General features: G+C 46.5%; 4 protein-coding genes and 1 non-coding gene across 5 annotated transcripts; 4 read left to right on the top strand and 1 right to left on the bottom strand.

Moving 5' to 3' along the window:
* The first annotated feature begins 11,141 nt into the window (after positions 1 to 11,141).
* LOC119320004 (F-box protein SKIP1-like) lies at positions 11,142 to 13,713 on the top strand. The gene is made up of 2 exons (XM_037594154.1): positions 11,142 to 11,597; positions 12,665 to 13,713. Exons 1-2 carry the CDS (start codon positions 11,233 to 11,235, stop codon positions 13,236 to 13,238), a joined length of 939 nt encoding a protein of 312 aa, XP_037450051.1. The 5' UTR covers positions 11,142 to 11,232; the 3' UTR covers positions 13,239 to 13,713.
* Positions 13,714 to 14,952: 1,239 nt separating this feature from the next.
* LOC119320015 lies at positions 14,953 to 15,720 on the top strand. Its single transcript, XM_037594163.1, has 2 exons — positions 14,953 to 15,130; positions 15,245 to 15,720. The coding sequence occupies exons 1-2, from the start codon at positions 14,968 to 14,970 to the stop codon at positions 15,463 to 15,465; spliced, it is 384 nt and encodes a 127-aa protein (XP_037450060.1). The 5' UTR covers positions 14,953 to 14,967; the 3' UTR covers positions 15,466 to 15,720.
* Positions 15,721 to 15,885: 165 nt separating this feature from the next.
* Positions 15,886 to 17,570, top strand: LOC119320025. The gene is made up of 2 exons (XM_037594170.1): positions 15,886 to 17,030; positions 17,163 to 17,570. Exons 1-2 carry the CDS (start codon positions 16,889 to 16,891, stop codon positions 17,390 to 17,392), a joined length of 372 nt encoding a protein of 123 aa, XP_037450067.1. The 5' UTR covers positions 15,886 to 16,888; the 3' UTR covers positions 17,393 to 17,570.
* Positions 17,571 to 19,841: 2,271 nt separating this feature from the next.
* LOC119319993 lies at positions 19,842 to 22,511 on the top strand. The gene is made up of 2 exons (XM_037594147.1): positions 19,842 to 19,999; positions 20,111 to 22,511. The coding sequence occupies exons 1-2, from the start codon at positions 19,867 to 19,869 to the stop codon at positions 20,611 to 20,613; spliced, it is 636 nt and encodes a 211-aa protein (XP_037450044.1). The 5' UTR covers positions 19,842 to 19,866; the 3' UTR covers positions 20,614 to 22,511.
* LOC119351140 lies at positions 22,266 to 22,371 on the bottom strand. The gene has a single exon (XR_005169671.1). It is a non-coding gene; the product is annotated as a small nucleolar RNA snoR113 (small nucleolar RNA).
* Positions 22,512 to 22,719: the final 208 nt, after the last annotated feature.

Genomic DNA, 22,719 nt, shown 5'->3' with positions numbered 1-22,719 from the left:
CCGGGTCGTGGCACCAACCGGGACTAATCCCCCCTTTAGTCCCGGTTGGTGCCACCAACCGGGAACAAAGGCCTTGTGCTGCCCCGCGCCGAAAAGTTTAGTCCCACCTCGCTAGTTGAGAGAGCTCGAGAGTGGTTTATAAGCGCTGCTGCGCCCACCCTCTCGAGCTCCTCTCAACTGCAGGCTTTCGGGCCTGACCGTGCAATCTGTGCCTGTGGGCCTATTGGGCCTCCCGCGGGACTGAATCCTGGCCCATGGTAGGGTTTCTAGTCGTATTCAGGCCGTGGGGGCCCAGTAGGTGGCACTTTTTTTTGTTTTTTGTTTTCTTTGTTGCTTTATTTATTTTATTTTGTTTCTACATACAACAAAATACTTATTGTTGCTATTTTTATTTTTTTCCAGTTTTTTGGTTTTGCTTTCTGCATTATTTATTTTTTGTTGTTTTTTGCTTTATTTTTTAATTCTTTTTGCTTTTAGTTTTAGAAAAATTATAAACTTTTTGTTAGTGCCATTAGTTTTCAAATTTGAAAACACTTTTTTGCTTTATTTATTTATTTTATTTTGTTTCTACTTACAACAAAATACTTATTGTTGCTATTTTTATTTTATTTTTCAAGTTTTTTGTTTTGTTTTCTGCATTATTTATTTTCTTTTGGTTTTTTGCTTTATTTTTTAATTCTTTTTGCTTTTAGGTCAGCAAAATTATAAACTTTCTGTTTGTGCCATTAGTTTTCTTTGAAATTTATGTGAATCACAAGTTTGTGAGCTCAACAAGGCGTGTAGAGGGACGGGCTTATAAACCGGTGCGAGCGCCCTTCGGTTGGCGAGGTTTTCAAATTCATAGTTTTCAAATGAACTCTGAAAAAGTTGGCATAGCATGTGCATGTACAAAACGGACAATGGTATCATACTCGTTTGTTACAAAGTTGGCATGGTATCATCATAATAGTTGCGGGAGAAAGTCTTCACTTTTTCTTCGCTTGTGTCGTTTGCTTATTGCGCCGTAACCATGGATAATCTCCATCGTTTATCAAGATGCTTGGGTCAGCCTTGACTTTGAAGGGGGGAATTTCATGAAACTTTTCATACTCTTCAGACATGTCTGTCTTGCCCTCCACTCCCAGGATGTCCCTTTTTCCTGAAAGAACTATGTGGCGCTTTGGCTCATTGTATGATGTATTCGCTTCCTTATCTTTTCTTTTCCTCGGTCTGGTAGACATGTCCTTCACATAGATAACCTGTGCCACATCATTGGCTAGGACGAACGGTTCGTCAGTGTACCCAAGATTTTTCAGATCCACTGTTGTCATTCCGTACTGTGGGTCTACCTGTACCCCGCCTCCTGACAGATTGACCCACTTGCACTTAAACAAAGGGACCTTAAAATCTACTCCGTAGTCAAGTTCCCATATGTCTACTATGTAACCATAATATGTGTCATTTCCATTGTCGGTTGCTGCATCAAAGCGGACACCGCTGTTTTGGTTGGTGCTCTTTTCATCTTGGTCAATCGTGTAAAATGTATTCCCATTTATCTCGTATCCTTTCCAAATCATTACAGTCGAAGATGGTCCCCTGGACAACAAGTACAGCTCATCACAAATAGTGATGTCACCTCTGAGACGTGTTTCCAACCAACTACTGAAAGTCCTGATGTGTTCACATGTAATCCAGTCGTCGCACTGCTCCGGGTGTTTGGAGCGCAGACTGTTCTTGTGTTCATCGACATACGGGGTCACCAAGGTAGAGTTCTGTAGAACTGTGTAGTGTGCTTGAGACCAAGAGTACCCGTCCCTGCATATTATTGAGTCCCTTCCAAGCGTGCCTTTTCTAGTCAGTCTCCCCTCATACCGCGATTTAGGGAGACCTATCTTCTTAAGGCCAGGAATGAAGTCAACACAAAACCCGATGACATCCTCTGTTTGATGGCCCATGGAGATGCTTCCTTCTGGCCTAGCGCGGTTATGAACATATTTCTTTAGGACTCCCATGAACCTCTCAAAGGGGTACATATTGTGTAGAAATACGGGCCCCAGAATGACAATCTCGTCGACTAGATGAACTAGGACGTGCGTCATGATATTGAAGAAGGATGGTGGGAACACCAGCTCGAAACTGACAAGACATTGCGCCACATCACTCCTTAGCGTTGGTACGATTTCTGGATCGATCACCTTCTGAGATATTGCATTGAGGAATGCACATAGCTTCACAATGGCTAATCTGACGTTTTCCGGTAGAAGCCCCCTCAATGCAACCGGAAGCAGTTGCGTCATAATCACGTGGCAGTCATGAGACTTTAGGTTCTGGAACTTTTTCTCTGGCATATTTATTATTCCCTTTATATTCGACGAGAAGCCAGTCGGGACCTTCATACTGAGCAGGCATTGAAAGAATATTTCTTTCTCTTCTTTCGTAAGAGCGTAGCTGGCAGGACCTTCATACTGCTTCGGAGGCATGCCCTCTTTTTCGTGCAAGCGTTGCAGGTCCTCTCGTGCCTCAGGTGTATCTTTTGTCTTCCCATACATGCCCAAGAAGCCTAGCAGGTTCACGCAAAGGTTCTTCGTCACGTGCATCACGTTGATCGAAGAGCGGACCTCTAGGTCTTTCCAGTAGGGTAGGTCCCAAAATATAGATTTCTTCTTCCACATGGGTACGTGATTCTCAGCGTCATTCAGAACAGCTAGTCCTCCGGGACCCTTTCCAAACATTACGTGTAAATCATTGACCATAGCAAGTACGTGATCACCGGTACGCATGGCGGGCTTCTTCCGGTGATCTGCCTCGCCTTTGAAATGCTTGCCTTTCTTTCGACATTGATGGTTGGTCGGAAGAAATCGACGATGGCCTAGGTACACATTCTTCCTGCCGCTTCCCAGGTATATACTATCGGTGTCAAGTAAACAGTGCGTGCATGCGTGGTATCCCTTGTTTGTCTGTCCTGAAAGGTTACTGAGAGCGGGCCAATCGTTGATGGTCACGAACAGCAACGCCTTTAGGTCAAATTCCTCCTTTTTGTGCTCATCCCACGTATGTACACCGTTTCCATTCCACAGCTGTAAAAGTTCTTCAACTAATGGCCTTAGGTACACATCAATGTCGTTGCTGGGTTGCTTAGGGCCTTGGATGAGAACTGGCATCATAATGAACTTCCGCTTCATGCACATCCAAGGAGGAAGGTTATACATACATAGAGTCACGGGCCAGGTGCTGTGATTGCTGCTCTGCTCCCCGAAAGGATTAATGCCATCTGCGCTTAAAGCAAACCATACGTTCCTTGGGTCCTTTGCAAACTCATCCCAGTACTTTCTCTCAATTTTTCTCCACTGCGACCCGTCAGCGGGTGCTCTCAACTTCCCGTCTTTCTTACGGTCCTCACTGTGCCATCGCATCAACTTGGCATGCTCTCCGTTTCTGAACAGACGTTTCAACCGTGGTATTATAGGAGCATACCACATCACCTTCGCAGGAACCCTCTTCCTGGGAGGCTCGCCGTCAACATCACCAGGGTCATCTCGTCTGATCTTATACCGCAATGCACCGCATACCGGGCATGCGTTCAGATCCTTGTAGGCACCGCGGTAGAGGATGCAGTCATTAGGGCATGCATGTATCTTCTCCACCTCCAATCCTAGAGGGCATACGACCTTCTTTGCTGCGTATGTACTGTCGGGCAATTCGTTATCCTTTGGAAGCTTCTTCTTCATTATTTTCAGTAACTTCTCAAATCCTTTATCAGGCACAGCATTCTCTGCCTTCCACTGCAGCAATTCGAGTACGGTACCGAGCTTTGTGTTGCCATCTTCGCAATTGGGGTACAACCCCTTTTTGTGATCCTCTAACATGCGATCGAACTTCAGCTTCTCCTTTTGACTTTCGCATTGTGTCCTTGCATCGACAATGACCCGGCGGAGATCATCATCATCGGGCACATCGTCTGGTTCCTCTTGATCTTCAGCAGCTTCGCCCGTTGCAGCACCATCGTGCACATCGTCTGGTGCATCTTGATGTTCAGTAGCATCACTGTATTCAGGGGGCACATAGTTGTCATCGTACTCTTCTTCCTCGCCGTCTTCCATCATAACCCCTATTTCTCCGTGCCTCGTCCAAACATTATAGTGTGGCATGAAACCCTTGTAAAGCAGGTGGGTGTGAAGGATTTTCCGGTCAGAGTAAGACTTCGTATTTCCACATATATGGCATGGACAACACATAAAACCATTCTGCTTGTTTGCCTCAGCCACTTCGAGAAAATCATGCACGCCCTTAATGTACTCGGAGGTGTGTCTGTCACCATACATCCATTGCCGGTTCATCTGCGTGCATTATATATAATTAAGTGTGTCAAAAATCATTACAGAACATCATGAATAGATAATTAAGTGACCAAATTAATAGAACTTCATCATCACATAAAAACCAAAGTACATACATAGTTCTCATCTAACAACATAAAGCTCTGCAGAGCATCTAAATTAATTAAACCATACATTGAAACTATGTAAAACATTTCAATGCGAAAACAAATGCGATCATAATCGCAACCAAGGTAACAACTGATCCAACGGCATAATGATACCAAGCATCGGTATGAATGGCATATTTTCTAATCTTTCTCATCTTCAAGCGCATTGCATCCATCTTGATCTTGTGATCATCGACGACATCCGCAACATGCAACTCCAATATCATCTTCTCGTCCTCAAGTTTTTTTATTTTTTCCTTCAAGAAATTGTTTTCTTCTTCAACTAAATTTAACCTCTCGACAATAGGGTCGGTTGGAATTTCCGGTTCAACAACCTCCTAGATAAATAAAATCTATGTCACGTTGGTCGGCATAATTTTCATAAACAATAAATGAACCAATAGTTATGAAAAGATAATATATACCACATCCGAATCATAGACAGGACGAGGGCCGACGGGGGCGGATACCAAAACCATCGCACTATATAAGATGCAATAATAAAAGTAAGAAAATAATACAAGTAAGAATATTTTTCCTTTCAGAAAGAAGATAAGAACAAGAGGCTCACCACGGTGGTGCTGGCGATGAGATCGGCGCGGGTGATCGAAGGCGGTGAAGACAGGGACGGGGCGTGATGGACCGCTAAACCTAGACAAATATTGAGGAAAATAGAGGTTGGAGGTCGAGCTTGGAGAGGAGAAAGCTTAAGTGGTGTGGCTCGGGCATTTCATCGAACACCTCATGTGCTATGGAGGTGAGCTAGAGCACCACAAAGCCCCCCCTCGCCGGCAAGAGAAAAACAGAGCACTGGAGTGCTCTTCTCGCGAGCGAGGGGGTATATATAGGCAGCACTATTGGTCCCGGTTCGTGGCATGAACCGGGACTAACGGGTAGCCATTGGTCCCGGTTCATGCCACCAACCGGGACCAATAGTGGTGGGCCAGGAGCCAGGCCCATTGGTCCCGGTTCGTCCCACCAACCGGGACCAAAAGGTCCGGACGAACCGGGACCAATGGCCCACGTGGCCCGGCCGGCCCCCTGGGCTCACGAACCGGGGCAAATAGCTCCATTGGTCCCGGTTCTGGATTGAACCGGGACTAATGGGCTGAACTGGCCTGGGCCATTGCCCCCTTTCCTACTAGTGTAATGCTCTAAAATAACATTATCCTCTAACCTAGCCAACCTACTTAACCTAGCTTGTTAATCCAATGAACCTAATTAACCTACCTATTTAACCTACTTAGTTAATCTAGTTTACCTACATAATTAATCTAATTGAACTAGTTAACGCAGCTAGTTCTCTGTCAAAGCCCTAAATAAATTTTTGCACTAATTAACCTAGATAATTAGCCTAATTAAATTAGTTAACCTGACTAGTTCTCTGTCAAAGCCCTAACTAAATTTTGCACTAACCTAGATAATTAACCTAATTAAACTAGTTAACCAAACTACTTCTCTGTCAAAGCCCTAACTAAATTTTTGCCCTAACCTAGATAATTAAGCTAATTAAACTAGCTAACCTATGCATGAGAGAGAGAGGAGGGGTGGGGGCTTACAGAGGATGGCTTTGGTGATGGCGAGGGAGGCAGTGGTGGCGAGGGAGGCAGTGCTGGCGAGGAAGGCAGGGGCGTCTCCGGTGACGGCGAGGGAGGCAGTTGTGGCGAGGGAGGATTCGGTGGCGTCGACGGTGGCTCCAGTGGCGTTGATGAGGCCGCGCGGCTCCGCGCGTTGGGGACGGCTCTGGTGGCGTCGATGACGCACGGCTCTGGTGGCGTCGATGTCGGCAGGAGACGGCGGTGAAGTGGGGCGACGGCGAATCGGGGAGACGGCGGCGGGGTGGGTCGAGGGATTTGGGGGAGAAGTGGTGGCCAGGGGGAAACGGTTTTTTGGTTAAGTCAAATTTAGCGGTAGCGCGTTTCACAAAACGCGCTATAGCTAAGATAGCTACAGCGGTTTTCACAAAACGCGCTGCTGTTATAGCTATGTAATTTTCTTCCATTTTTTATTTTATTTTCTGTTTCTATAGCGGGGGTCTAGGACACGTGTTGCAGCTATGTTAGCTATAGCGCCTCTTACAAACACACGCTACTGCTATGCCTTCCTCCGTTATTTCGCTTTTTCAATTATTATGCTTTACATTTTATTTTTTCCTTTCTCCTTTTTCTATTTCTTTCATTTTCATTTACTTTTCTATTTGTTTTTCATCTTATTTTATTTCCATTAGTAGTAGCGCTCTTCGTAGGAAACGCGCTGCTACTTATACCCTAGCGGTAGCGCGCTTCTTCCAAGCCCGCTACTACTATGCGTATCCTATCATTCTACCAACGGGAATATTAGTAGTAGCTCTTTTGGTACTAAACGCGCTGCTGCTAAGGGTGTATCTGTAGCGCGGTTTTTCCTCAATCGCTACTGCTATCTAGCACTAGCGCTCTTTTTTAACCCGCGTTGTTGCTAAATTTCTGTGTATAGGCTTTTCCCTAGTAGTGAGAGGGTGGGTGAATAGGTGATTTTTATGAAAGTCTTCAAAACATGGGAGTTTCGAAGACAAACGATAATAGAAATGACACTATTTGTATGCAGCGGAAGGTAGACTACACTAGGCAGGCCATAGTCAAGTATTCAATGAAGTGAAAGCACGAAGACTATCAGCAGCTAGGTAGTAAGGATCAAGATGGAAGATAGTATAAAGCCAATCAGACCAAGTAGTCACGCAGTGAAGTCAAACAGATCATGCAAGAAGGCAATGACTTCACGACAACAAACTATAAGTAAAAGAGAAGTGAGAGATAGAACCAGTCGCTTGGAGGAGACAGAGATTTGTTCGACCAGTTCCAGTTGTTGTGACAACTGTACGTCTGGTTAGGGAGGCTGAGATTCAACTCAGAAGGCCGCGTCTTCACCTTATTCCCCTTGAGCTAAGGACACCTAGTCCCCGCCCAATCACTCAGGTAAGTCTTCAAGGTAGACTTCCAAACCTTCACAGACTTCGTTCACCGGCAATCCACAATGACTCTTGGATGCTCAGAACGTGACGCCTAACCGGCTGGAGGATTCACAGTCCTCAAGTGTAACAAGTCTTCAGATCATGCGGACAGAAAGACTTCAGTGATGTTAAACACTCTTTGGGCTCTGGGTGGTTTGGGCTTTTTCCTCGCAAGGATTCTCTCTCAAAAGCTTCGGAGGTGGGTTGCTCTCAAAAGACAAAAGCCGTGTACTAACTCTGAGAAGCCACCAATTTATGGTGTAGGGGGTGGGCTATTTATAGCCACATGGCAACCCGACCTGATTTGTCTAAAATGACCCTGGGTGACTAAGGAACTAACACGTGTTCCAACGGTCAGATTTCAAACACATGCGGTAGCTTGACTTGGGCTACAAGTAAAGCTGACTCATCCGACTCTGTATAAGATTTGCTCTCATTGTCTTCGCTCGAAGACATAGGATTTGGTTGAGCATCACTTCAGTCACTGTGACTTTGTTCACTTGGACCCCACTTAACAGCGCGGTGGTTCCTATGACTCAACAAAGAAGAAAAGGAAACAACAAAACAGCTAAGTCTTCGCGCTCCATAGTCTTCATGCAATGTCTTCTCATGTTATAGTCTTCAACGTGTTCACATACCATCATTGTCTTCAATGTCTTCATACATTTTTAGGGGTCATCTCCGGTAGGTAAACCGAATCAATGAGGGACTACTACCTGTGTTATCCTGCAATTCTCACAAACACATCAACCAGGTTTATCGTCAATACTCCAAAACCAACTAGGGGTGGCACTAGATGCACTTACAGAAGTATTTTGGAACGAGTAAAGAGACTTACGGGTAACGAGATTGAACTAGGTATGATGATACCGACGATCGAATCTCAGGCAAGTAACATACCGATGACAAAGGGAACACCGTATGTTGTTATGCGGTTCGACCGATAAAGATCTTCGTAGAATATGTAGGAGCCAATATGGGCATCCAGATTCCGCTATTGGTTATTGACCAGAGAGGTGTCTCGGTCATGTCTATATAGTTCTCGAACCCGTAGGGTCCGCACGCTTAACATTCGTTGACGATATAGTATTATATGAGTTATGTATGTTGGTAACCGAATGTTGTTCGGAGTCCCGGATATGATCATGGACATGACAAGGAACTCCGGAATGGTGTGGCGATAAAGATTGATATATGGGATAATAGTGTTTGGTCTCCGGAAGGGTTCCGGAATTCACTGGAAGGGGTTCCGGATGTTTCCCGAAATGATTGGGTACGAGAACACTTTATTTGGGCTAAAGGGGAAAGCCCATAAGGTTTTTTGCAAAGCGCAAAAGGAAGTTTTGCGGAGTCCAGGGGCCAGATGTCGGGAACCCTGGCGTCTGGCCCTGGAGTCCGAGAAGGACTCTTGCCTTTCGGGTGAAACCGACTTTGTGGAGGCTTTTAGTCCAAGTTTCGACCCCAAGGCTCAACATATAATAGAGGGGCATGACTAGCACCAAAGACACGTCAAGAAACACCAGGCCGTGTGTCGACAACCCCATCCCCTCTAGTTTATCCTTCGTCATAATTTTCGTAGTGCTTAGGCGAAGCCCTGTGAAGATTGTTCTTCACCAACACCGTTACCACGTCGTCATGCTGCCGGAACTCATCTGCTACTTCGCCCGTCTTGCTGGATCAAGAAGGCGAGGACGTCATCGAGTTGAACGTGTGCTGAACGCGGAGGTGCCGTATGTTCAGTACTTGATCGGGACGGATCGTGAAGGTGTACGACTACATCAACCGTGTTGATAAACGCTTCCGCTTAGCGATCTTCAAGGGTATGAAGATGCACTCCCCCTCTCGTTGCTATGCATCACCATGGTCTTACGTGTGCGTAGGAATTTTTTTGAAATTACTACGTTCCCCAACAGTGTGATGCCTGCTGGTGCGCGCAGGAGCTTGGCGTGCCTGCCGGCGACGGCTTGGTGCAATTCTGGTGGGGGCGGCGTGGGCAGGTTGGATCTGGCTGGATCTAGCCTGTGGTGGCTTGTGTTTGGTCATGTGCGGCGGCGGGCTGCAGTGGACCTTGCTCTGCGGTGGTGCATGAAGTAGCGTCTCGCGGTCTACCGGTGCTCCTCGAAGGTGCTCTGCTCACTTGGCGAAAGCCTCTGCTCTGACCGGAACCGGCGATGGCGACGCCCGTGGGTGTCGCTTACCTCCTTGGAGGCGTCGCTGTCATGGTGACTTTCCCTTCGATGCTCCAGGGGAAACCCATGTTTTATCCTCCCGGAACGGTCGATGGCGGCACAGTTTTGTGTCGCAATCCTTCTTGAAGGCATCGGTTTGGTGGATTCGTGTGGTCGCTGCTCTCTGCGGGTCGGATGGTGGTGGTGGTGCGACTGGCTGGGGGTCGATGGTGGTGTGGTCGGTGCTGGTGAGGAGGTGCTGCTCTGCCAGCGTCATCTTGGCTCGACCATTCGATGGAGTGGTTCGATTCTTCCATCAGAAGCCGGTTTAGTGGGGTGTGATCCTCTCTGGACCACCTCGTTCCTGTATGACACCTCTCCCTTCTTCGGGGTGTTGTTGGGTGGCGACCAGACGACCAATGTTCAAGGCTCACCTTGCTTGGTTAGATGAAGATGGAAGTTGAGACCCCGAGGGAAACCCCTAGCCCAGGTCCTCCTGGTGCGGATGATGGCGGCGCAATCGACGTTGCGACCCTTCTTGAAGGCATCATCTTGGGGCCTGCTTGGTTGACGTGTGGGTGTTGCTGCAGGGATGGTGGTGATGGTGGTGCGGCCGGATGGGTCGACGGTGGTATGTGTTCATTTGCGGTGGTGTTCGTCGGTGCTGCCCCTGTTGCTGTGCATGCTCAAGACCTCCATGGTTGCCGTTGTGGTGCGGCGAGTTTCGTACTCTTGGCGTTGTCTCGGTTCATCTTTGCCCAATGATGCCGCAAGTTTCCTCCCCAACTTGCTAATTGTTTCTGGTTTCTCCATGGCGGAGTTCCCTGTCAAGGTTCGTGCTAGTCACTCGTTGATGTGGATGCTCCTCTGTTGCGCCATGGTGCCCGGTACGCACGCCGGGTGGTGCGTCAGGCTGCTTGACAAGTCTGGGTATTATGACCCCTCGACGACTCCCCTCATCTACTTGTGCCGCTTGTGGTGATGTCCTTCGGTTTGCTAGCTGATGCCTTGTCTTGGGCGTCTTTTGTTTGGTTTCTCTTCTTTTAACCTCTCCTGTACGGTTTTCGGTCCGATTTTTCTCATAAACAGGGTCTAATTGTCTAGATATTTTATCCGATTTTTCTTATAAACTAGATTAATCTCATGGCATTAAGGCCACTTTGAAGTATATTCAGGTGGGGAGCCTTCCACCGCTACTCCCGGTGACCATTTCAAAAAAAAAAAAATAGACGGGATTGGCTAGAGATGCTCTAAAAGGGGAAAATAACACATTAGCTCACCATCATCATGCTCACATGGTCAGCAATGGAAGTGGAGCATGAAAATGCAGTATACATCTCAATGTTCCTGTATTTTTGCTTAGAATTTTTGAGTCCTTTAAATTAGATTTCAATTATTTGAAAAACAGGGCTCCATCGAGCCCGGGTGCAAGAAATCCACCCCTGGAGCACGTCGCTACAAGTGTCGACAACACACAGCTCTTGTGGAGAGCGGCGTGGCGTGGCCTGGCGTGGCGTGGCACGGCAAAATGGCAAATATCCATGGAGCTTTTGTCTTCTCCCCGATCCCCATAGGGAAAAGAAAACCCGAAAAGAAAATCAAGCGGAGGCGAGATGGCGACCGGAGGCGAGGCGGCGCCGGAGGGGGAGGAGGGGGAGAGGGACTGGGCGGATCTGACGCCGGTGTGCCTGGCGGAGGCGTTCTCGCGGCTGGGCCTGGAGGACCTGTGGCGCGGCGCCATGGCGTGCTGCCGCTCCTGGCGGGCGGCCGCGCGCTCCCGGCCGGCGCTCTTCGCCGCGCTCGACCTCGGCCCGGCCTTCGAGGCCGTCGGCGCCGACGCTGCCGAGTGGTGGACGCCCGCCTTCCAGCGCCGCGTCGACGCCATGCTCCGCTCCGCCGCCTCTTTCGCCGCCGGGGAGCTCCGCGAGGTCCGGGTCCGGCACTGCTCCGACGACGCCCTAGCCTTCGCCGCCAAGAGGTTCGCGCAACCTTACAATCCTCCTCCTCCTGCCCTGAATCGTTTTCCCAGGCTTCACCCGTTCACCTGTAAACATAAATCCAATTGGCTTCCTCTGTGGATGGAGGCTCGATGTAGAAATCCAAACGAGATTCGTTCCATGTAAAGGAAACTAGTAACCACACCATTGTTGACATCCACTTGCTATCAGATGACTATCAGTTTCATGTGGGCACATGTTCTAGATTTAGGATTTCTTCATAAATCATCTTAGGTCACATGTTTTATTCTTTCACTCTCACAGCTTCGGTCTCAGTTTATTCCACAGTTCTAGATGCTTCTCTGGTTGGTAGATGGATAGTTTTGGGGGTCGTCTACATTAGATTGGTGAACATCGCGTCTCTTTGTCCCTGCTTCTGTTAAGCATGATGAAGCTGGAGGTGTTTAATTCACATTTTGAGAAGATCTGTTGGCTACTTGGCTGATGATGTTTATAGGTTGGTTGGTGATGTTTATAGGCTGCTAGCTTTATTGATTACCATACTACTAACTATGTTGAAACCACCTCTGCCAACCTACTGGAGTACTATGTTGTAATAACCCCTGTTTGTCACAAGAATGTGGTGTTAGAGAAATATACTTGCTGTGGAATGTTTTTTTTGCGTTTTTAGAATTTAGACCATGAAGCAAAGATGACATTGAGTGGAAACGATAGATCCTGTACAGTGGAAACGATAGATCCGGTACTGTGCCAACTTGCATCTTAATGTGATCCCCTTACCTGATGATGTCAATCATAACCCTTCTCATGGTCCATAGTTGTCTCTGGAGCAATAAGATTGTACATGGCGGCAACTACTCCCTCCGTCCGGAAATACTTGTCATCAAAATGAATAAAAGGGGATGTATCTAGATGTATTTTTGTTCTAGATACATCCCTTTTCGTCCATTTTGATGACAAGTATTTTCGGACGGAGGAAGTATTTGCTTGGATTTGACGTGTCCATATGTATGACTAACTGGTCTTATCTTTTCGCTTGGATTGGATGTATCATTCTGAGTTTATTGATTCGTTCATTCATATGCAGCTCCCCACAGCTCAGCATCCTTTCCATCCAAAGCAGCCCGGGCGTAACTGACCGATCAATGCTCACTGTTGCGTCCTGCTGTCCTATCCTTACAGAATTGGACATCAGCTACTGCTATGAGGTTTCATACAAGTCACTCGAGGTGATTGGCCAGAACTGCCCTAACCTTGTGGTCCTTAAGAGGAGCATATTCAACTGGCTTGATTCATCAGAGCATGCTCGAACAGTTCCAGCAGAGTATCTAAGAGCATGCCCCCAGGACGGTGACAGGGAAGCAACAGCGATCTCGAGGTCCATGCCGAAGCTGAAACAACTCGTGCTCAGGTTCGCAAAGCTATCTGGCGTCGGCCTCAACTCGATCGCAGAAGGATGCAAGGAGCTGGAGGTCCTGGACCTGTTTGGCTGCGCGAATTTGACGAGCAGGGGGATAGAGCAGGCTGCTGCTAACCTGAAGAACCTGGAGACGCTGGTGAAGCCCAACTTTTACATACCGAGGTCGGCCTTCCACATGGAGAGGTATGGTCACTGGCAGTTATACGACGAGAGGTTCCAGACAAACGTATTCCAGATATGAAAAGAACAACCCTCGTGTTCTCAAGGGTCGCCTCTGGCTGACGACGTCTCGCATGCTCATTACTGTTATATACTGTATGTGTATGACAGCTACTCCCTCCGTCTCAAAATATAAGAGCGTTTTTGGCACTACACTAGTGTAAAAAATGCTCTTATATTTTGGGACGGAGGGAGTATGTTTGTTTGGAGAGTAGTAACATTCTGTTTGAGCCATCTTTTTCCACAATATATATTTACATGGGAGATGGTTTTGCTTGCAGTATTTGTAAATTTATTTATGGTCCACCCGTGTTCCCAAGGTTCGCCTCTTACTGACGAGGGATTGTGTGCTCGTTGCTCTTATATTTGTGTATGTGTATATGACAGGTATGTTTGTTTGGAGAGCAGTAACATTTTGTTTTACACATCTTTTCTGAAATCTGTAACATGGGAGATGGTTTTGCTTTCAATATTTGTAAATTTGTTTAGGTGTCCTATGATATATGCGTGTGGTTTATATTTGCGACACAAAAACCTGACAATTCTTTATTCCTTCTTCATCTGGTCTATGTTTGTTTGATACCTTTAGACCCTTGTGGAGCTTGGCTTGGTTTATTTGATTGATGCTGATCCAAACCACCTTTTGGTAATGGCGACCCTTCTTTCTATCCCTTCATGTAGAAACAGATGCGACGAACTATTTTATGGGCGGATTACGCATTGCCATCCGGGCAGTTGGGGTCGCGATATGGTATATGCCTGAGAGCATAGACATCTCATGCAACATGAAAAGAAACACTTGAATACAAGCTTGTTTTGCAGACAGCACATATGAGTGCCCACCTTTCAGTGTCTCAAACCTGCCCTGGAAAGAGGAGGTCACTGCCATCCAGTTCAATCAGTGTGCAACATCATTCTTTTCAGGATGACCACTGCTGCGTCTAACTTTATTTTCTGAAGAATGGTCTCATGGTCTGTACAAACCTCTCATAACCCAACAAATGTGGTACTATTTCCATAAGATTTTTGTTTTATTGGTACAGCCATTGCCCTTGCTATTTTTCTACTGATATAACTACTCTTGTGCAGAAAATGTGACATCTGAAAACTCAGAGCTAAAAGGACCATTCATATACATCTCGGGAGAGGAAAAGGCCGCGCCGCATCCTGATCTGATAGGGCCTTCCTTTCATTTAGTCTAGTCACCAATCTGAGGGTTTTTACATTACAGCCTGCCTGTGGTCTCAAAAAAAAATCTTGTAGGTTAGAGCTGGCGAAAGTTCCATGTTGGGAGCATCATGGAATCTCTCTCTGCACCAATCACATGCACAAACTGAAAAGCACCCAAATTTTCCCCTGTTAACCCCAGCAGCAGTGGTGCCAAGCAGCACTGAAGCAAAAGATTTGGCACTGTTGCTTGTTTTGGGGTGGTGCTAATCAGCAATTGTATTATGGGAGGGAGTACTTAATCCTGATTTTGTGTACTAACAAAAGAGTGAGAAAACACAAAGCACCTTCAGCTCACAACAGCACAGTGTCTGCCCTAGAAAGAACAAAGCTGACCTGTTGCCACCATATGAACTCAACTTAACTTGTGGAGTAGCTTTGTTTTTTCGTGCAACTGGCAGGAACTGTTGTCTTTTCAAATAGAACAAAAGAATTGACTATTAGTTATAAGGAAAACTAGCCGAAAACCGAGGAGTAGCTTACCATCCAGCCACCAGGAGCTATAAGAGGAGCCTCCGCGACGCATGCTCCACATCGAAGTTCCATCTTACAACATGAGGAAACACGCTCTCGCCCTCTTCCTCCTGCTCCTCACCTTTGCCTCCCATGGGGCATGGTGCGCAGCAGCAGCGCGAAGCGCCATGGCTGAGGATGCGGCTCGTCATCATCTGAGGCCTCATCACCATGGTTGGTATTAAATGTGCATCCATCTCATCCCCTCTTTGCTCTCTACTTTCTTGATATACCATCTCTTAAAACTACTCCTGGAATCGCTGTTTCATACTTTCCAAAAACCCCAAGGCAAGAGGCTCCTGGAGATACAGACTCCCAGGAAGGTCGGGCACGCGACAGGCGGATCCGGAGGGGGCAGCAGCGGAGCCGGCAGGAGCGGTGGCGGCGGCACGGACACAAGGCCACACAACAGCAAGAATGGCGGCGCCATGGCGCTGCCAGCTCCAGCGACCTCCCTCCTGGCGCTGGTTCTCACCGCTACCATTCTTCTCTCGGCGCACAGCTTCTGAAGCACTCCCTCCGTTCCTTTCTACAAGGCGTTTTGGACAGCTGACATTGAACTGTTTTGGGCATTGTCTGAATCGTCTAAATGTCTTATAAAAGTGAACAGAGGGAGCACTGCTCATCTCGATTGCGGGCGCGGTACTAGTATATGTGTACTGTTGCAGTTTTCAGAAACTGTTTGCATCATGCTTGTGGGTGTCGGAGTGGTATGCTGTTTACTGGCTATAGTATTTATTTATCCTGTCTGTGTGCTTCCTAAATTGTTGAATTACTTGTGTGTTGGCTGCCAGTGGAATCTATATTGTTGATCAGTATAGTCAGCCAGCTTAAAAAGTTAGTTAGGATCTAAACTTTGTGTCCTGATTGTGCAATCATATCACTGCACAGTAATAAGAACAATCAGTAGCAAGAACGTTCCGAAACTCGAACAAACATAGTAATAAAGACAATCAGTAGCAAGAAGAGAACAGAAGCCTTCGGGGGCAAAATAGGATCGTCGACAGTAGCAGGCAGCCATGGAAGAAAATGGGAGGAACGGCGAGAAGAACCACCAAAGCACCCACTATGATTTCATAAATCCAGTTTCATGATCTGTACAAACTTCTCATAACCCAGCAAATGTACTATTTGCGTAAGATTTTTTTTAGTTCTCCTTGCTTTTTTCTACTGATATAACTGTGCTTGTGCAGAAAATGTCGACACTCGGGCTAGAAGGCCCGTTCAAATTTCGGCGAAAACGACATCTCAGAAAGGCAATATCCCATTCTGACCAGACCTTCCTTTCGTGTAGCCAGTAACCAAAAATTCAATATCAGGATTTTACATTACAGCCTGCATGTGGTCTCAAAAAAACCTTGTAGGTTAGAGCTGGCAAAAGGTCATGGAATCTATGCGTGAACCACATGCACTGAAAAACAACCAAATGCTCTGCTTGCCGTGGCTTTTGGTTTGTCCCCTCCCCTTATCCCCCCAGCAGAATCATCGGTCCTGCCAAATAGCACTGAAGCAAAAGATTTCATACTGTTGCTTGTTTTTGGAGTGGTGCCAATGGACAAGAGTATTGATAGAGAGCACTAATCATGAATGTGAGCTCACAAAAAGAGTGAGAAAGGCACAGCATTATTAGTATAATGGGAGACTACTAATCCTGATTATGTGAGCAAAAAGAATGAGATAGGCACACAATAGTATTATATGAGTACTAATCCTGATTTGGGGCTAATAACAAAAGAGTGGGAAAGGCACAGCACAAAGCAACTCCAGCTCACAGCACAGCATCTGCCCCAGAAAGAACAAAGCTCAACTGGTGCCACCATGAACTTAACCAGTGGAGTATATCTACTCTGCAGCCTCCAGGAATTATAAGAGGAGCCTCCCGCACACGCTGCACATCGGAGTTTCTCTGTTGGTCACCAGTCCCATCCCAAGATGAGGAAAGGCGCTCTCGCTCTCTACCTCCTTCTCCTCCTCACCTTTGCTTCCCATGGCGTATGGTGTGCAGCAGCTGCGAGGAGCGCCATGACTGAGGAGGAGGTTGCAGCACATGATGATCTGAGGCCTCATCACCGTGGTTGGTATTTTGTGTGCATCCATCTCCCCTTTGCTCTCCAATTTCTTGATATATTTCAGGTCCTGGAAATGCCTTGACATGAAGCTAAATCTCTTACAAAAGCACTCCTGGAAATGCTGTTTTGCTTTTCAGGAACACAAGGCAAGAGTCTCCTGGAGATGCAGAGTCCCAGGAAGGTTGGGCGGGCGACAGGTGGTGCCGGAGCAAGCGGCGGCGGCGGCAGGAACACTGGTGCCGGAGCGACAGACACGAGGCCACACAACAGCAAGAACGTTGCCACGGCGCTGCCAGCTCCAGCGACTTCCGTCCTGGTGCTGGTTTTCACCACCACCACCATTCTTCTCTCGACGCTCAGCTTCTGAAGTTCTAGCACCAATATTTGTCCAGTGTTTCAGTTTCAGAAATTGTTTGCCTGATGATGTTTGCTGGCTACTACTCCCTCCGTCTCAAAATAAATGTCTCAACTTTGTACTAAATTTAGTATAAAGTTGTATTAAACTTGTGACACTTATTCTGGGACGTTGGGAGTATTATTTATCCTGCATGAGTGCTCCCTAAGTTGTTGAATTTCTTGTATGCTGGGTTCGTACTAGTCATAGAGACATTAATAATCAGGTAACGAAAATCCCCCATGTGTATTGTTAGTAAAACAGCCAGGTATGCATGTTCATCTACATAATATCCTGCTCACCAGTGTGTTGACCAGCCACTGGAATCTATACTGTTCACCCGTGTAAGCAAGATATATTCAGCCAGCTCAAAAAGTTAGGGACCAAAACGCTGTGTCCTTATCACTCTACAGTACACCCTCCGCAAAAACGTCTTGTATTTATATGGGAGTACCTAGAACTCATCTAGATGAGACATAATTTGGTCTCATTCATCTTGAAAACAAGAACAGATACAACCCATGTCAGCACACACGCATCTTATAGCATCACATCCAATGGCTATAAAAGGTGAATGAGACCAAATTATATCTTATCTAGATGAGTTCTAGCAAAACTGTATTTATATTTAGGTAGTACTCCCGAACAACAATAAAACTACTACTAATAAAGACAATCTGTACTTTAGCAAGAATAATCTGTGATGATAAAGACAACCAGTAGCAAGAAGAGAACAACAACTCGATCAATCAGTAGCAAGAATAATCTGTGATGATGAAGACAATCTGTACTTTACCAAGAGATAACAACAACTCGATCAAACAGAGAAGAAAAAGGAATCAAGACCAAGAATGCAATCGAAACCAGCAAGAAACCGGGATGGCGACGCCGCAATGCGATAGAGAAGAGGAAGAGGAGAGGGGAAGGCCATTGGGAGCCGTAACTTATAGAGAGAGCAGTTTGGCTCGCGTTCGTCTGCTGGGCCGGCGTTCTTCAACTTTTTGCGGAGGTAAATGTTCTTCAACTTTTCAGCCATGAAAGTTCACAAATATTAACAAGCATGAAAAAAAATCAGGAATTGAAAAAAGTTCACAAAACTAAAAGAAGTTGAAGAAATTGGTAAATGTTTGTTAATAATCATTTGCGATGACGTTTCAGCTCTAATCATCAACTTTTTACGAATTAACGAACATTTACTGATTTCTTCAACTTTTTTTAGTTTTGTGATTACAATAGACCCAAAGTGGTCGGACCCTTCCCCAGACCCTGCGCAAGCGGGAGCTACATGCACTGGGGCTGCCCCCCCTGATTTTTTTTCATATTTGTTGAATTTGTTAAGTTCCCTCAAAAAACGGTTTAAAAATGGAAAAATGCTCTAGAAACCAAGCGACCTATGTTGTTAATTTAATTATAAAAAATTGCAATGCTAAAGCTCGCGTCACTCACAGTTACTAAAGCACAAGGCCGTGGGTACATGCACACCCGTGTAGCAGCAAGGTAGTGGCGGCGCCAGGATGGTAGTAATCCTGTGGGGGTCATTGGGCTATATAAATCCAAAGAGTATGCCCGCAAAAAGAAATCCAAAGAGTATTACAAGTTTCCTACTAATCGAGGGGGGCTTTCAAGAAACCTGTGGGGTCGGCTGCGCCTCTTCCTGCACTATCTCATTCCCACCACGTCGATCCAAGTGTTCAAAAAATAACCAGGACGACCAAAAGCACCCTCAATCAATCAGAAATGAAAAGAAAATCAAGTCGACCAAAGCAGGAACAACAGGCTGCAACAGTAACACCTCAAAAGAGATCAGAATAGTCCTCGCTGCAGAGCGGCAGCGCTGATGAAACCGGCTTCCTCCCAATTTGTTACCATTTCTCCAAGCAAGTATGCAAGAATCTGAAAAATCATCCAGAAGTATCCAGAAGTAAGTTTGAAAGAAAATATCAGAACGATAGGAACCTGTTGCGGCACCCCCGCCACAGTGGGCAGTAAAAAAAGATACTCAAGGTACATACTGTTTTTGCCTAGTACTGCCTCTGTACCGTAATATTTGTCGCTGGAGTTCAGCTACTCAAACGACAAATATTACGGCACAAGAGGGAGTATCTTTTTTGTTCAGCTATGCACATGCATGCATGATAACACTGGCAGATATTTCGAACTACAGAAGGTACACACTATTCTTGCCTATCTATTTCTGAAGTTCAAACTTATGAAGAACAAGAAAACAAAGAAGCTTTGGAATTCATCGCAGAGAAACAAGTCCATGGAAATCTTACAATATCCAATTATTCAAGCTATCCCTGTTGAGATAAGGATGGCCCAGAAAGAACAGAGCTCAACTGGTGCCACCATGAACTTAACTTGTTGAGTACAGCTACTCCCCAGCCTCTAGGAATTATAAGAGGAGCCTCCGTGAGTTTCTCTTGGTCACCAGTCCCATCCCCAAGATGAGGAAAGGCACTCTCGCTCTCTTCCTCCTCACCTTTGCTTCCCATGGCGTATGGTGTGCGGCAGCTGTGAGAAGCGCCATGGCCGAGGAGGATGTAGCTCATCGTCATCATCTGAGGCCTCATCAACATGGTTGGTACTTTGTGTGCATCCATCTCCTCTTTTGCTCTCTACTTTCTTGATTGTCATGAAGCCAAATCTCTTACAGAAGTATTCCATGAATTGCTGCTATTCACTCCGCAGAAACCCAAGGGGACTCCGCAGAAACCCAAGGGGAGAGGATACAGACTGCCAGGAAGGTTGGGCGCATGGCAGGCGGCTCTGGAGAAGGCAGCGGTAGGAACACAGGTGGCGGCGCCGCAGACACAGGGCCGCACAACATCAAGAACGGCAGCACTGTGGTGCTGCCGGCTGCGGTGACCTCTGCTTTGGCGCTGGTTTTCACAGCTACCGTCCTCCTCTCGACGCTCAGCTCTGAAGGCACTGATCTTGTAGTGTTGCGGTTTCAGAAATTTGTTTGCCTCATGTTTGTCGATATCGGACAGTTGTGTTTACTGGCTAGTCTCCATCCTGCCTGTGAAGGTTGTTGGATTCTACAAGTCACAGCCCCTTGTTTGTTGTCAGTCAAACGATTCAGGGATCTACATGTTATGTTGACTACCCAGTGGAATCTAAAATGTTCATCAGTGAAAAGAAGATATATTGAGCCGGCTCAAGAAGTTAGATGTTTCGCCCCAGGGATCTAAACGTTGTGTTTGTGTCATCACAATGCAATCATATTTTGCTTTCTTTATATTACTGTGCGGTAAAAACAACAGCGGCAGCAAGAACGTTCCAAAACTCACACAGCAAAACACCATGCCGGCAGGCAGGCAACAGCAAGATGAGAACGGAAGCATCGAGAACACGCAGCCATGGAAGAGAACGAAAGCAAGGACAGGAAGAACCATCAAAGCTTTGGGATCCATGAAGAAAACGAACACCATCTATGATTTCACAAATCCAGTTTCCTGATCTGTACAAACGTCATAACCCAACAAATGCACTATTTGTCTAAGATTTTTCTTAGTTGTTCTCCTTGCTAATTTCCACTGATATAACTGTTCTTGTGCGGAAAATGTCAAAACATGGGCAAAAAGGCGCTCAAATTTCGGCCAAAAAAAATTATAAAAAAGGCAAAGATCACACGGTATCCCCTCACGTTTTTTACATTTCAGCCTGCATGTGGTCTCAAAAAAGTCTTGTAAGTTAGAGCTGGCAAAAATTCATGGAATCTATGCGCAAATCACATGCACTGAAAATAACAAAATGTTCTGCTTGCTGTGGCTTTTGCTTTGTCCCCTCACCCCAGCAGAATCATCAGTCCTGCCAAATAGCAATGAAGAAAAGATATCATACTGTTGATTGTTTTTGGAGTGGTGCTAATCCACAATGGTATTAAGTGAGTGTCCTGATTGTGAGCTAACAAAAGAGTGAGAAGGCACACAATAGTATTTCATGAGTACAAATCCTGATTTTGTGAGCCAACAAAAGAGTGGGAAGGCAGAGCACAGAGCACATCCAGGTCAGTGTCAGCACCAGAAAGAACAAAGCTCAACTGGTGCCACCACGAATTTAACTTGTGGAGTATATATACTCTCCAGCCTCCAGGAATTCTCCTCTTTGCTCTCTACTTCTATTGTCATGAAGCCAAATCTCTCACAAAAGTACTCCTTAAATTGCTGCTTTTCACTTTGCAGAAACCAAAGGCGAGAGGATCCAGACTGCCAGGAAGGTTGGGCTCATGGCAGGCAGCTGCGGCGGAAGGAACACCAGTGGTGGCGCCAGACATGAGGCCGCACAACACCAACAACGGCGGCACTGTCAGCTGCAGGGACCTCTGCTCTGGCGCTGGTTTTTAGTGTCTTTGTCTCGGCACAGCTTCTGAAGCACTGATCTTGTAGTGTTGCAGTTTCAGAAATTGTTTGCCTGGTGCTTGTACAGTTGTGTTTACTGGCTATAGTCTCCATTCTGTGTGTGTAAGTTCTTGAATTACTTGAATGAGGATGGATTCTACAAGTCACATAGACATTACTACTAATCAAGCAATGAAACTATAAAAAAGCATACGCTTGTTTGTTTCCAGAAAAAAGATCTGCATATTATGTTGGAACACCCAGCGGAATCTAAACTGTTCATCAGTGCAAGCAAGAAGCTAGATGTTTCACCCCACCCCACCCCACGGATCTGAACGTTGTGTTTGTGCCATCATCCTGCAATCACTCGCACGGCAAAAACACCATGCCACCAAGACAGGCAGCAGCAAAAGAACGGGGGCCTCAAGAACAGGCAGCCATGGAAGAGAACGCAAGAAGGACAAGAACCACCAAGGCTTTGGGATATAAGGTTAAAAATGGCGGCGGCTCAGAGTAAAACCTTTCGCCGAATGAAATCACATCACGCTACTACCGTCCCGGGACGGGAGGCAGCCGTAAGACCGGCCTTTCGATTTCTCCTCACTGCCGCACATCAACATCGCGTTCGAACCAAGAAACAACAAACACGATCAACCAAATGGAGAAGAAAAAGGAATCAAAACCCAAGACCGCAATCGAAACCACGAAGAAACCGAGTTCATGGCGCCGCCGCAACGCGATACAGAACAGAGGAGGGGGAAGGGAGGAGAGGGGCGATGGGAGCCCTAAGTTTATATATAGAGCAGCAGCTCGGCTCGCGGTCGCCTGCTGGGCCGACGTTCCAGGGCCGACATGTGCTGGCTGGCCTTCGCCCGCAGCCGGTGGAGGTGGGCCGGCGTTCCAGGCCCGATATGTGCTGCCATTCGTCCGTCCACTGGCTTTGCCATTTTTCGCGCT

Source organism: Triticum dicoccoides, chromosome 1B (assembly GCF_002162155.2).
Source record: "Triticum dicoccoides isolate Atlit2015 ecotype Zavitan chromosome 1B, WEW_v2.0, whole genome shotgun sequence".
Taxonomy (NCBI): Eukaryota; Viridiplantae; Streptophyta; class Magnoliopsida; order Poales; family Poaceae; genus Triticum; species Triticum dicoccoides.
This window is presented reverse-complemented; position numbering and strand designations above follow the sequence as displayed.

Bases quoted from the DNA above. Each gene is read 5' to 3' on its own strand.
- LOC119320025 (XM_037594170.1), top strand. From the start codon at position 16,889: ATGAGGAAAGGCGCTCTCGCTCTCTACCTCCTTCTCCTCCTCACCTTT. The intron at 17,031-17,162 runs GTTGGTATTTTG...TTTGCTTTTCAG, and splicing joins TCTGAGGCCTCATCACCGTG to GAACACAAGGCAAGAGTCTC.
- LOC119320004 (XM_037594154.1), top strand. From the start codon at position 11,233: ATGGCGACCGGAGGCGAGGCGGCGCCGGAGGGGGAGGAGGGGGAGAGG. The intron at 11,598-12,664 runs GTTCGCGCAACC...ATTCATATGCAG, and splicing joins CTAGCCTTCGCCGCCAAGAG to CTCCCCACAGCTCAGCATCC.
- LOC119319993 (XM_037594147.1), top strand. From the start codon at position 19,867: ATGAGGAAAGGCACTCTCGCTCTCTTCCTCCTCACCTTTGCTTCCCAT. The intron at 20,000-20,110 runs GTTGGTACTTTG...TTCACTCCGCAG, and splicing joins TCTGAGGCCTCATCAACATG to AAACCCAAGGGGACTCCGCA.
- LOC119320015 (XM_037594163.1), top strand. From the start codon at position 14,968: ATGCTCCACATCGAAGTTCCATCTTACAACATGAGGAAACACGCTCTC. The intron at 15,131-15,244 runs GTTGGTATTAAA...AAAAACCCCAAG, and splicing joins TCTGAGGCCTCATCACCATG to GCAAGAGGCTCCTGGAGATA.